At 33.6% G+C, this 15,762-nt stretch overlaps 1 protein-coding gene across 20 annotated transcripts in view; it reads right to left on the reverse strand.

Moving 5' to 3' along the window:
• Pard3b (par-3 family cell polarity regulator beta) overlaps positions 1-15,762 on the reverse strand; it is a 1,069,040-nt gene that overhangs the window by 928,875 nt on the left and 124,403 nt on the right. For 19 of the 20 annotated variants that reach the window (XR_015449088.1, XM_087205812.1, XM_004851169.4 and 16 more), the window contains exon 2: positions 546-647. Coding sequence is in view for 19 of the 20 variants with exons in the window: in XM_087205812.1 (XP_087061938.1) it covers positions 546-647 (102 nt within the window). In the remaining variant the exon portion in view is untranslated. Of the gene's footprint in view, positions 1-545; positions 648-1,134; positions 1,265-15,762 lie in introns of all 20 variants that reach the window. The other variant, XM_087205816.1, reaches the window with a different exon arrangement.

Raw genomic sequence — 15,762 nt, forward strand, 5'->3', positions numbered from 1 at the left:
ATTACAGTAAAATATATATATTTGCAATGGAATTAATCCCAACCAGGTGGCAGATCATGGTCAAACTTTTTAATGCTATTTAGTGCTTTTAACTTTAGCAATGAAAAAAAACCCCTGTCATTCAAATAGTTGTTCGCCATGCCAGCTACTGTAAGAAAAATCTCCACCATAGTGTAGTGAACATTGTGCCATATCACTGTTGTATTCTGTGCTGTGAAACACTTTCAAACCTCAAATATTAAATGAAATATGTAGCAAGGGCCAGAAATAAGTTCCAAAGCCCACAGCAAGGAGGAGAAATCCAACAGCCTCAGCAGCTGACACTAATTTATTGAGATGTATCAGGAACTCTTGGGAGTGAAGTGTCTGCTAATTAGGCCACCACAACAGGTTCTCAAACCCTGACAAGATTTTTTCACATATCTGATGAGAAACTTTGATTTATGGGCTGTCCAAGTAACACCTGAACAGACGGTATCTTTTAAGAATAATTGACACAAATTGTTAATGGTTCCAAAACCAAGAGAACATTTTTAGTTGTCTACCTTATCTTTGTCTTCAACAACATCTGCCAGGATATCATCTGGATCCAGGATTCCTCCATCTGTATACTCTAAGTGATGAATCTTCACCCAATAACCAGGATCCTGTGAGAGAACAAACACATTTTATGACTCAATCATTTTTCTTTAAGATACATTATAATTTTAAAAGAAATCAATTAATTCATTAAAATATGCTCTCCTAATAATAATAAAATTTTAAACACCAAAAAGTCATCTTTTCATTTGGATAAATATTTAGCATTTTTATCCTCTTTAGCTTAAGTCAGTGAACCAAAGTATACATATTTCATCAATGTTCGTGGAAGATAAAGGTGCAATGCAAACATTAGTTGCCTCACCAACCTGAAAAGCATATTCAAGGAATTTCTGTATAACCTACAACTGTGGTAATGCCAAAAATATTCTAGAGAAGATCTTGAGATTACTTCCCAATACTGAAGAAAGAAGTCCAAACTGAGTCCCGATGCTGTAGGAAAAACAAAACTAAAAACAAAGCAAAACCTACAACGCAGACATCTGTGGTTGCAATAGCTTTCACTTTGGAATATGAAAATGGAATGGAGGTTACCCCATCTCCTTCAATGCTTTAAATCTCCTTGCTCAGTATGAACCCCCAGCTTGTGGGTTTCCAATGACACATGGAGCACAGAGGTCCAGCCTTGGTTTCCATTTCTTCCAGTACAGCAGCCACTCGCCAACTGTATTCAGAGTGGAACAGTATGAGTTCTCTGAATTGGGGTAATGATTTAAGAGATTTCCAACTGAAAACAGCTTAAGTACTGCTTATTCTCATATTCAAATTCAGAATGAAATGATCTAATTTATTCCCTTATTTACATACTTCCTATTTCCAGAAAAGATATGAAAATGAGACAGGAACATGAAACAATAAATAAAAACATTAGTAAGGATTTTTACCAAGTTATAATCAATTTGGTTTTGTGATTCTTAGAAAGCCCCTCAAAGTGGGAAACTACTGAGCTATAAACTACTCAATATCAAATAAAGGAAAAGATACCAGATGTGAAAAGAGATAGAAAAACTTCAAGCTCTAAGCTTTTATCACACAAATCTTGATTACAAGTAAGAACTAATATAACCTGCAGAATGCAATTGCAATTTACAAAAGCTAAGAGATATGGTTGTTATACAGCCTTCTATCTTCTGATAAAGGGCAAGGCCATACTATTAAATAACAACTTTTTTAAGGCAACTATTTGGAAGACTCCTGAAATGTGGCCCTAATATATAGCTTTCCAGTAATCCAACTTCATAAAGTGACAGGCTTAAAAACTCTGAAGGAATGCTCCTTAGCTAAGCTTTGGACAATTCAAAATTAAGTTGCCTATAGAGTATCTAAAAAGCAATCCCAAGCAAATTTTGTTTCATTTGTTTCGAATACAAGTCCTAAAAGTACAAACGTTCATGATTTCCTATGAAACTTTAAATTCCTGACTTCAGTGCCTAGATGGAAATCCCAAAGACGTAAGAATGAAAGTAGCATCAAGTAAGACAAGCAGGATACAACTGTCATTCAGGCTCTGCCACCTAAGATCTTCACCCTCTCAAGGTGGTTGTGCTATGAAAGATGGGCTGAGTATAACAAGTGAGATTCCAAGCAGGAAGGAAACTAGGATACACAAAACACTACATTATGGCCACTGGACTCCATAAACTCCCTAGCAATCTTTGGGAAATGAATATTTTTGCTATGATCATGCCATAAACAACATATTTCTCAAATCTACCCAGGACTTCTGACTAAAATCTAGAGCATTATATTTTCCTGTTTTCTTTGCAAAAGTAACCTGTTTATAAAGGACTTTGATTCAATTAATTTCTATAAACTTCCACTGAGTTGGTTTTTGACATAGTACAGCTCTGTAGATGAAATCTGTTGATCTTAATCATGTTTATAAAAAGCAATGTATTCTAAACAGATTTTTAAAATATTTGTACTTAGAAGCAGACATCAATTAAATTGTCTGGTTTTCACTTGTGGTCATTTTGTTAAAGTTGATTTTATCACCCCTTTAAACTTCATTATAAGTTAAAATCCAGTTTGCTTCCTACTTGGAGGTAGAAACGGAAAAGAAAAACTGAGTCCTGATTTTGTATATGTATGCACATGTGCGCACATGCACACACTACTGAGAAATAAACCTAGGGCTTTTGCACTAAATTACATTCCCAAAACATATATGTATATATATTATATACATATATATTTATATGTATATAATATATATACATATATATTTATATGTATGTATTATATATATTTATATGTAAATATATATATAGCTTTTTAATAGACAAGTTCTGAGTAAGTTGCTCAGTTGCTCCAGCTTGGCTTGATCTAATCCTCTTGCCTTAGCTACCCCGAGTCCTGATTTAAGAGAAGAAACCTGAAAAAAAAAAAGCAGGAAATATGATCTGATCAATTTACCAATTTACTTCTTTACAAGAAGAGCAGATAAATGGCAGCAAAAGGAGGTTGTTCAGTCACTGAGCCCTTCTCCCTCACACACACTCATAAGGTCTAAACCATTCTGGAAAATAAGACATAGCACTTGAAATCAACGTACTTTGCTATAATTTGATTCAAAAGAGTACAAAACTAAATCAAGTAAAACAAAATAGTTTGATAAATTCTGAAATCACATATTTGTCAAAAACATTAAGTGAAGTACATGGTACCAGAATATAGAAAGATTCCATAATTTTAACTCAATATTCTACATTGATGTTATTACTATATGCACTCTAAAGAAGGAAAGAGTAGGCTGATGATGGTCACACAAATGATCCAAAACAAAAACAGACAAGTCATAAGACAGCAGTTTCAGGATATTTTATACACCCAAACAAATAAAAATCAGTAAATGAATAAGTACCAAGTATGGTTCTATTCCCGTAGCATTTGGCCACTGATAGCTTTAAGGACATACATCCAATAATAGCAGCCCATTGCCATCATAAGACTATAAATTTACCCTAACTCTTTCATACATGTAAATATTTCAGCCATTACACTTCAATCAACATTTTGCATTTCATTTACTTGGTTTTATTATTATCAAGAATAAAACCAATTAAATATGAAAAGATGTTCAAATAAGTGATTTCGTTCACACACTTAATCACTCTGTATTTTTTCATGAAGAAGACATTTAGTTTCCATTTATAATGCACAAATACCATATATATATTTAAATATATATAAATATATATATTTAAATATATATAAATATATTTATTTAAATATATACATATTTAAATATATATATAAATATTTAAAGTTATTTTGAAAATATCTCTGGACATGTGCTCACTTTACTATCTATTAAGTCTTATTACCTATACTCCTAGGATCATTAAAATATTGAAAAATAACATACTCTACATTTTGTTTGCTGCACTGGTAACAGTATCTAATCTGTTTTTTTTAATACATAGTTAATTTAAACCCTACTGGACTTCTAAAACTAAAAGAAACTAGTCTATGGGGATGAATTGGAGAAGGAAATTAAAATAAAAACATATGTCTAACAGGAAGAAGACAGTTACAGGGCATTTTTAATGATTAAATGTACCAATTGTTCCAAACAGGCATTGATATTAATACAATTCAATAACTTTCATTGTGGATAATGATATGAAATATGATCCTATGCTTTAGAAAATCTGTGTTAATCAGACTGTTGAAGAACAATAATTTTCCACCTGTGATACCTAAGGAATAGCCTGCCAAGCAGACACTATAATGCTGTGCGATTATGCAGTAAACAATAGTTGAGAGGGGAAACTTGGGAGTTTCCAAACAAAATGGCTCTGGTGCAAAAAAGGGGAAAGCACCTTGTAATGTCAATAAGGTCACATGGGAGGAAAACACTGCAAAGGGAAAGCCAATCTTTGGAGAGAGGCTGCATGTAATTAGTGGTAGCAGTCACAGTATTTAACAATACAGCTGAGTCTCAGTGACTTCTATTTAAGTACAAGAACAACTTAGAATGGAAGTCAACAGAAAAGTACAATTTCTTTTCAGAACTTAATTTTGCAAGTTTAGTAGCATGAACTCGCAAACCAAGATTTTACTATTTTTATCATTATTTTAAAGGTCAGCTAACTTGTTTTAATGCTTCTTAAAGGTGAGATACTGTAGGTCCCTGTGTTTTCTATGATTAATTCATCTATCCTCAAACAGCCTCACAAAAGAGTTATGAGTCCACTTTACAGATGAAGACAGCAAAGCACAAGTAGATAAACTGACTTACTCTAGGTCAGACAGTAAATGGCAGAGCCATAATAGAAGTGTCTTAAATATGAAAAATATTTTTTAGATTAAATAATTGTACAAAGAATAGTGACATGGGACTCAGATACAGAATCAGGTCTATTTCTATGCTACATGGACCCAGGCCAGTTGTCATTATGCTGGGCCCCAGAAGCCTCATCATTAATGAGCATGGAGGATCTGTGGCCTTTTGCATGATGGACATCACATCAAAGTCAAACATAAGGGTTTAACAATGGAAGACCTCAAATTATTTGTATATGTCTATCTGACCAGTGCTTCTCAAGTGAGAGAAGAAAGAGGAAACTTTAAAACATGATTACTCAAATAATTGAATTAAAGTCTTGGGAAACCATAGGAAAATATCTCAGAGGAACTGTGAGATATTGGAAAATTGATAGAGTATTATGAAAATGCACATTCACCTAAAATTTGGCTACCTTTTCATAATTCTCTGGGGTCATTCTCCCCTCTATCCAAGATCAAGAGAGACTCAGATGCCCCATGACACATTCAGGAAGGAGAATGCAGCACAGCGTGTCTGGCAACTGTTTGGAGAAGGTAAACTCTCAGTAACCAGCCCTTGGGCTAAGTAGGGAAAAATCAGGTTTCAGAAAATAATGCTTAAGCAAAGACTAGCTGAGCAGTACTGACACCTGCGTGGAAGAATCAATGACAAATATAAAGCTTGTTGTAAGTCAGCACTAATTGGCTTCAAAACATGCCCTCATCTTCCCCAAAACAGATCATCTAAATACAAAGTTTAGGAGAAAAGCCTAGCCAAGAAAAATGGGCTGGGGTCACTTTAATCAACTGTTTCCAAAGAGTTTAGGAGAGCTATAGTGGGACTAAGGGTTTTTATGCTGGGTAGAATGTAACATCTGGTGAATTCAACAACAGAATTAGAAACATCAAATTTTACAGAAAATGAAGGAGAATGAGTTCATCTACAAATTCACTTTCAACTCTAAGAGCTTATCAAAACAAGGTGGTAGAGATATATTGACATCAGATGAAGAATAACTTTAGGAATGAAGTACTACCAAAGATAAAAAGGGGAATTTCATTATGAGAAAAAAGCTTGCCCAACAGAAATAAAACAAGTTTAAAACTGTGCATACCAAATAACATAAACCCAATGCATACACTGCCAAAAATGGACAGATAGATCCTGCACACACACTCACACTCACACACACACACACACACACACAGAAAGACTTGACAGGGAACCAAAGAATCAACTAAACAACACAATTAACAAGTTTAACCTAAATTATTCATATCATATTTACATAAGCATATACACACACAAATGCATACATACATAGACAGTAACCAAAGAGGTTAGAAACACATTCTCTCTAAGTATATATGGAACACATACCAAATTTTGAAGGTCCAGAATCATTCAAAATATGATATCTGAAAGATATCCAGAAAATGTCCAACTATTTGAAAATTAGGAAATAAAGTTCTAAATAACTGAGAGATGAAAAATTGAAAATGAAAAACTATTTTTAACTAAAATAACGTAACACCTTGTGCAATGCAGCTAAAGCACTGCTTAACAGGTCAGTAATAGCCTCTAACTCACATACTGAAAAGAAGAAAAAGCTAAAGTCAAAAAAAGTAAAAAGAGGATAGGTCTAAAGTTTTTATAATTTTTATAAAATGAAAAAATTCTTTAAAAACATAACTTACCAAGTCAGACAATAAAAATATGAAGCTACAATTAAAGAAACCGAATCTATTACTAAAAAACCTTCCCACAAAGAAAATTCTAGGCTCAGATGACTTTACAAGTAAAATCTCCCTAATATCTGAGAAACGATAATGCCAATCTTTATATAAATACTTCTGGAGACTAGGAAACAAGAGAAATTCTCTCAGTTCTTTCTATGAGGAAAGCATAACTTTGATACCAACATCTTACAAGGACATTACAAGAAAGGTACAGACCAGTCTTTCTCTGTGACTATAGACACAAAAGTTAAATATCTGTAAAGCAAACTCAGATGATATACCTGTATATAAAGCACATGACATCATAACCAAGTGGGATTTACTCTAGTAATGCAGGAGTGGTTTAAAATGTAAATACACCAACCACAGTTATTCACTACTTTAAAGGGAAAAAAAGGATGAAAACTAGATGACCAATTGATGGATGCTGAAAAAGTATTTGCAAAACTTACCACCAATTCACAATAAAAAATATCTTAACAAGACAAATAACAACAGACAAAATCAGTTAAAAAAATAGATATTTTAAATAATTACATTTACAATAACATCAAAAATTAAATATTTAGAAAATGTTTAAACAGAAATTTTTAAAACATATATGCTAAAAATTATAAAATATACAGAAAAATTAAAGAAGACTGACATGGATTTATAGACAATACTGTAACAATGTTAATCTTACCCAATTAGACAAGGTTAAGGTCAAGATCAGGTATAAAGATACAGGGTAACCAGAATTACAATACACTGGCAGAAATGTAATTATGTACACTTTGGAAACCTGGAAGTATCTGAACACAAACATTCCATAAATATCTGAACATTCCCTGCTACATAGCCAAACAATGTATACACAGAGTTATCAAAAGAAATAAACTATAATATTCATAGTAGAATTATTTCTAATACCCCAAAATATAAAAATAATTCAAATGTTCATCAGCAGTAGACTGGATAAATGGTAGTATGTCCATGCAATAATATTCCATAACGAATGAACAAACTGCAAGTTCTTCCAACAGCATGGGTAAATCTCACAGCATAAAATTACACAAAATAGCCAAGTATGACAAAGTACATGCTATATGATTCTGTGTACAGTGAAGTTCAGAACTGGCATCATTAGTTCACAAAGAAGTAGCCAGGAACTGGCTACTTCTTGTGAGGGACAGGGCAGAGGCTTAAAAGAGTCAGCAGGGAGGTGGGTTGACTACAATTTCTATTGTTGCCATCTTAGGCTATGGTAATGGAAGTACTGTGTCCAGAATAGAGCAGGTAAAACCTCACTCTGTGCTGATGTGACCACACCACATTTAGAATATTTTGTCAAATTTTAAAAGATGATCACTAACCAAATGAATAAGACTTATATGACATTAACTATAAAATCTAAAGGACTGGAACTATTTTATGATGTCTATGATGAACTAATTTAGGTTTGTTTAAACCGGAAGACATAAAGTAAAATCTCTTGCTACTTTAAACATAGTAGGACTACAGTTTATAAGGCCCTGAGCACTTATAGTTATCAGGTAAGAAATTATTCATGAACATTCCTGAGGGAGAAACCATATTGAAAATGGATATACCTGCTTTCAGTAAGGCCAACACTACTTTTATTTGTTAATACAGGAGAATACTATTCATTACCTTTTCAGTAACTGAGCACAAGTAGTATCTGAATTATGGTGGAGACCATGTTCTGTGAAAAATTATTATTTTAACATTTATACTAGGCCAGAGATAGACAGACTACCATAAGTAAGTACACAGCAACTGAAACAAGAGAGGTAAAACAGAGAATCTCATTTGGGCTTACTCTGGGATACACGTTCACACAAGTGAGCACACACCCATACAAGTGAAACTAGCTACACTATTCAAATTCTATCCCTTCTTTCTTCTATAGGTGAATAAATGCATAAAAGCTACATGACCATGCAAAATCTCCTATCAAATTAAAAGGATTCTACATCCAAAAAAGATTTGGCTTATTCTGTGCTGCTCCAAAAAAATGGGCATAAACAATAAAGAGAAAACTGCAAGTCAGCATAGAAAGATATTTTAAAGAGCTATTTTAAAACACAAAGGGTTGTATGGCAGGACATATGCTTGCCATTCCTGCAAGGAGGCAAGCAAAGGGTACATGGCCATATCTCAAGAATGCTACAGGATGAGCACAGAAAGTGCAATCCTAAAGATCACTTCCAATTGTCAGACCTGCAGTATCAAAAACCTCAAAGGTCCTCAGGGTTTGACTTCACAGTTAGAAGAATCTCTTAAAAGAAGAAATATCTGCTGTGTGATAAGAACAGAGGATGTGACCATTCAACATGACTCCACAATTGTACCACATATCCAAACAGAGAGTCTGGAAGCACAAAGTGATAGTTTAAATATCCCAATTTTCCAATTATTCAAGTATCTTGATACATAATCTAAAACTTCATTAGTTTATTGAAAAAACTAAGAAAATCTCATCCATCTCCAAACTAAAAGAATTGGTGTGGGAGAGAAAAAAATACTGAGAATTTAATTGATTAGAACATTCTCTGTGAATAGGGTAATTCCTAAACACCCAAATAAAATAAAAACTGGAAGTTTTTTAGTCTTGACTAGCAAATTCATATGTCCAAAAACTGACAAATTTATTAGTTCACAGATACCTAGAGCCCCTTCCTATCTAAAGAGAGGCGAGGGTATACAAAGGTTAAGCCATAGGAAAGGCAGTTGTTTCCTTGTGATGCATAATTCCAAACAAAATTATTTCAATATAAAAGCACCAAAAATTCCAGGGAACTCTTCCTATGTCATCTCATAGTCTACATTTTGATAATATTACTTATTTCTTTTATTCAAGTAGAAAGAAAAAATATATTAAGCACCAAGGTATATACGTCACTTCCTGGTTCATGTATCTACTAAATATTAAAAGGTTGTTAATCATTCCATGTCATTTTTCATCCTACCTTAAAAGTAATTATAATCTCAGGAGCTTTCTTAATATAAACAGCTCTAAATGTTCATTTTGTAAACCTGGAATTAATCTAAACTTATCTAAGGAAAAAAGAGGTCCAGAAAGCTAGATAGAGCTTCTTTGTTTTCAATAAAGAACAAATTTTAATTATTTTCAAATATAATGCCTGTATCATCACAGCACACTCTCTTTATAAGAATATGAAAATTTTCTTCTTCTATAGATCTATGAATAAGTTAAATGCTCATTATTAAATGTGTAAAAGTATAACCCTCATAAAAATCTTTTGGATTAAATAGTCTTAAAACTGAAGTTGTATCAGAAAAACCAAATATTAACATTTTCAAGAGTAACTGATACACCTATTTTTTTAAATTCCCAGTATGAAAGACATATTAAACCATTACTAATCTAATAATATTGAAATGAAATGATTCAAATAATTTTAAAGAAAACAGCTCATCTTTTTTACAATGATACAATATTTTCATTATTTGTTTCCAATGAAATTTTATACTCCAAACCCCTTTTATGTCAAAGTTTTAGAAGCTTGTGTGGTACAAAGGAATGCAGAGCCTACAGCCAAAGAGAAGGAAAAGCTATTAATCTTTTAAATATTTAACTATTATAAAACTCTAAAAAGTATTCTAAAAAATGAATTTTAAAATAAATTTGAGAATGCAAACTCATACAATTCTCAGTTTACTTATTGCAACCAGTTAAATTCAAATTTTGTTGTTGCTATAATGCTAAAATCTTTGTATACTAACTCCAAAGAATACCCTTGACAGTTATGTGTACCTTCATGGATATGAACAGGCAAGGACAGTTTAAAGGATTCTATAGGTAAGAGCCATAGTCTCTAGCTCTTTATTTGAAGAGAGTTTTACAGCTCCATCATCAAAGAGATGAAGACACAATGTGGAGAATTTTAATTTATAGCAGAAGAGGTACTGTACTGGTGGCAGTGTTTATAAAAGTAGGTTAAGTCTAAGATAAACAATTCCTCAATTTTATCCCCCTGTCTACTGTTTGTAAAACTTTTTAACATGGCAGTGATGGGGATAGTGAGGAATCATCTATCTCTGATCTTCAGAAGTGTTGGGGAGAATACTGCAAGCAGAGAATACTGCATGTTTCTTCGTCAAGGTCATTTCTCCAGAATGCTACAGATGGATCACAGGTGTAGTTAAAAGGAACAAAGCCAAAACTGGGAAGGGAACAGGAAGAGCTAAACTCAAATACCCCCTTCTCAGCAACAATCACATTGGCCTTTCAATTTAAAGATAATTCTCTGCCAGTTATCATAATGATGTTATTCTTATTCAATTATTTGCTAACTTTTATTTCTTGGTCTCCCTCAATTACAGAATAAGGTCTGTGATGCAAAAACCTCATTTATCTTCTTCATTTCCAAATTCCTAGCATCTAAAACTACTTCTGACATTCACTGAGGACAAGGACAAAAAAAGGAAGAAACAAAGAAGAGGGGTAACCTCGTGCATGCTATCATGGAGGAAGCCAACCCAATGATACTTAGTCCAAGTTTCATTCACTTGAGAAGTTTTGGTGGCACAGGCAGCAGCACAGGAGTAGAAACACTCTGGACCACATACCAATGGCTGCCATTTACACAGGCACATACAGTACTGTGTTTCTGCAACATCCATGAAAAAAATGGAAGAAATAAGGCTTAAATTTCAGTAACGGTATAAGATAGACAACAACTAAATGTAATAAGTAAATTAAATGGTGTATTAGTAGGAGATAATCAATTTGAGAGAGAAAGTAGCAGAATGAGAATAGGGAGTACAGGGTCTTGTATTTTTAAATAGGGGATCAGACTAGACCACATTGAACAAATTAAATCTAAGCAAAGACTTGAGGCAAGACAGAGCCAGACTGGAAAAGGGAAGTCAGGTATACTAACAAATAGCTGCATCTTTGAGCAAAAGCCTCTGGAGTCATTTATAAGAGAGTTCAAACTAGAAAGGAATCTTGACTGGGAATGGGATCACTGGCTCCTGTGTCAGGTTAAAGAAACATGGCAGAGATGCAAAGACACCAGAGACAGCAACAATCCTTTCCAGGCTCTCCAAAGTACCTTGCTCCAAACCAAGTAAAATGTTTATTTCACTATACAAAATCAACTAAGATCCTCCAAGCTTAACATTATCATCTTCAGCCACACAAAGGCAGAGTCATTTCTGACTTATATACTACTAAAATCCCTGCATCTGACATATCCCTCTTCTTACAGCAGGTGTGTAATAAAAAGTCCCCATTCCTATTACTACTTTGTATGATTCTTCAAGTCTAGTTTTAGACAGCAGAGGAAGGAAAGGCAACAGAATGTGAGAAGTTTCAAAAAGAACAACATCCCTAACGTAAGACAAGTTTTTCACATGTCAAAACTTTAGCCAGGAAAGAACACTTTTCTCCAGTCTTTTTCTGCACGTGTGTTCAACATGTAGTCTGTAGACCAACATGATCCATGAACTGTTTGCTTTCTTGTGCAACGAAATAAACACAGAAATTGGGAGGAAAGTGAATCTTTAAAAATTTTATAGCAATTTTTATTGCTGCATTACCCATGCACATGATTTGAATTTTATGAAAATATCTGTTTGCTATAGAGGACTAAATAAGCAAAACAATCTGGTCCTCTACCACAAATGGCTTGGGAAGTCTTGGGTGAACCAGCCATCTGCCCATGACATTCAGTGACCTAACAAAGTTAAGAAAAACTTACATAGTATTGTCTAAAGTTATTGTATACATCACTGCCTTATTATACTATCACTGTACTATTAAGTTGTAGATAAGGAAAAAGCCCCAAACAGATATAGAAAATTTCATAGGAGTCAATAACAACAAAAAACAAGGAGGACTCAAAGCTAAACATATGAAAGAATGGCAAAAATTATAAAAAAAGAAAATGTTGAGAAAAAAGGTTTCCTGAGAGTTACAATACAATATTATTTGCATATACTTACATACATGTATATATATACTTACATGCATATATACTAATTTAAAATAAAAGCTGATGTGACTGTAGGATGGTCTTTTACTTTGTACAAAAGTTAACTTAAAGCTTATTGTTTTGAAAATTGTCAATATTGAAATATTTTAATTAAAATAAATACCAGCTGACTTGCACTCATGGTTACAGTCATTAAGACTACCCTGCCCCTGTTTCTCTGGAAACTGTCCTCAAATAAGGAAATTGAAGGGAAAACAAAAAAGAACTATAACCCCTCACCTTCATGAAAGTAGGAGTTATCTACAACTCAAAGCACAATATGAATAACAGAAAAAAGATGGCTGCATGAGTAGTGAATTCTCGGAGAAAGATCAAAGGCAAGCACTGCAGTTGGAGACAGCAGCATGAGAAGAACATGTCTACTTCAACACAGTCTAGGGAAACTAGTTCCAAGGAAACACAGAGGAAGGTGCAAGCTAAAATGGTGAATAGAAGTTGCCTAAAAATTCTTTTAAGGAAGGATGAAACTACTAGTTATGTGTCCCCCATCTGCCTTCCCTATAAAGAGGCAAGAGATGTAATCTCTGGAGAAACTGAGCCAGAGAATGTTCTAAACTCCAAGATATCAGACACAGAGAAGAGTTAAATAAAAAAGGCAACACACTAAAGCCAGAACCCTACATAATGAATGCTACGCACACCAACCTGACTGCCCCACCCAGTTGGAGAAGGCTAAAAACCTTATGGTCAGCCCTCTTTCCCAACCACTGCTCACAGATGATTAGAGGAATATGCTCCGATGAAACAAAGGACCCAGAAAACTGAGTATTCAACCAGAAGAGATAGAAAAACATTCTAAAGTAAATAGTGACAGCAGTTAATATGTTAACATGAGACTGTAGAGAACAGCCACCCATGATGGAAACAGGACAATGAAGGGGTCCGGTAGCATTGTTATAAGAAAAAAAAAAACCAATAGATTTTATGATGGTTTTAACTTTGGAAAATCTCCATGGGTGTGATTTTATACAACTATTAGGAGTGGAAAGAAAGGATGAGTCAAAGAAAATTAAGCAAATAAATTACAATGACTCTAGGAAAACCAAAAAATTACACAAGACAAAAAGCAACCATCATTAATAGCTGAAGAGTGAACAATGTCTTCATGGTCAAAATAGTGAAAATATTGATTACAGATTTAGTTTTAAAAGCCCAACAAACATTTTGGAAGGCAAAGAGGAGAAGCTACAAGAAAGCTAAAATTTTCAATCACCTTAAGGAGATGCAAAGATGCAAATAGATAATGTCTACAATTGATGAACAAGAGACAGTAGCAAATTCATATTTATAAATAAAAGCACACTGCTATTCTTTGATTCATAAATTTTTTAGAATTATGAAAGAAAAAATTTTAAAGGGTTTAGAGTAAGTGCTCCCTGGACATAGTATAGGTGGGATGTTGCCAAGTGATGGCTGTTTAATGAAACACAGCTAAGCTGGTTTGCTTGCGGACTATGTTTGGCTGGTTTTGCACAACAGGAAAATAGCTGCAACAGAGATTATATGAGGTACAAAGGCGAAACTGTTTACTACCTGGCCCTGCACAAAGAAAAAATGCCAAGCCTGCTTTCAACTATGCGTAAGCATTACTTTCATTTCTAAAAAATTAAATGGTTCAGAAAGAGTGGCCCAGCAGTACGTTATGGACACAACTCTTCTAGACATTTGTTTTCATCTTTTTGAATGTTAACACATTCTCTCTAAATAATAAGCATTTCTAATTGTCTCAAATTATTAACTTCAGAAATCATCTTTTTGATGTTCTTAAATCACTGATGAGGAACTTACTGTGTTTATGATCCTTAAACATTTCTTTCTTTCCCTTAATATAGTTAGTCAAATATTTTTATTTCCTGTAGTGTTTACCTTTATCTGTAATGAGTACCTTAAACTTTTCTTTTTGGTACCAGGGATCAACTCAGGACCTTGTGCTTGCAAGGCAGGTGGCAGAACCACTGAGCTAAATCCCCAGCCCACTAAACTACATTTTTTTAATTCTCTCAGAATACAAGAATACATCACAACCCTCTCTTCTTTCCTTCTGCCCTTCATATCCTCCATCTGTCAGCTTTACCTTTACTTTTACGTTGTCAAAGTTGAAGATATTTACATTCTTTTCAGTAATGGTAAGTATGCTTTCTCCAATATTTGATTCCAAAAGTTGAAAACCATTACATAGTATTGATTTTCATTGCAAAAGTGTCCTTTGACAAAGCAGTTCTTTCAGACTGGGGAAATGATTAGCTTGTCTCCATGGTATAAAACTTCATAGAGTTAAAAGAAGACTTTTTATAGATTTATGCCATCTTCAATGAACATGCAGATTACTAAATGATCACTTGCTTTCTTTTTTTCATATAGAAATAACCAAAGTTTTAACTCTCATATGTTCTTCACTAAGCATGTTATTTATTTGCCTGTGAGATTTTTACTGTACTTTCACATGCTAAAAGACAGAGGTCAAAAATTTATAAAGCTTGTTAACAACACCCCAATTTAAACCAAACTCTTACTTAGTGTGATCACATGAAAAGCACAGCATACGACACAGTTGGAATACTGTAGTTTCTATAAAAGCATTGTGTTTTTCACAATTTTGACTTATACAGTGACACCCACATACTATCCAAGACTGTAAGAGAGTCCACTTTAAAATATTAAACAAAGATGAAAGTATGGTGAAGGAACAGAAAGGCAAAAAAAGTACTGAATCTGAGATACCTTTAGGTGATTCAGATAAAGATGTGTAGCAGGCAGCTGAAAATGTGGGAATGGTAGTCAAAAAGGAGCATATTCATTTGCAAAAAAACAAATAGAGATAATATTTGGAGTCAAGGAATATATAAAATAGCTGAAGAATCACTGGTAAAAAAGAACAAATATATGAGCATTATTCAACAGTCATTGATTGCTTTATATGCATACATCCTGAAGTTATAGTAATGAGTACAGTAATGAGCATGGTCCCAGCTTTTATGAAGATTATAGTCTAGTGGGTCCTAAGGAGAATTATCTTCAGCATTTTAAGATCACTTCTATTTACCTTGTATAATACCCATGATCAAGTCTTCTTGCCTAAACACATTCTTGTCAGTATTTTCTCATGCTCTCTCCCAAATGGATCTGT

This window comes from Heterocephalus glaber, unplaced genomic scaffold (genome assembly GCF_053883595.1).
Source record: "Heterocephalus glaber isolate CG9 unplaced genomic scaffold, H.glaber_assembly_v1.0 deba00000621, whole genome shotgun sequence".
Lineage (NCBI taxonomy): Eukaryota > Metazoa > Chordata > Mammalia > Rodentia > Bathyergidae > Heterocephalus > Heterocephalus glaber.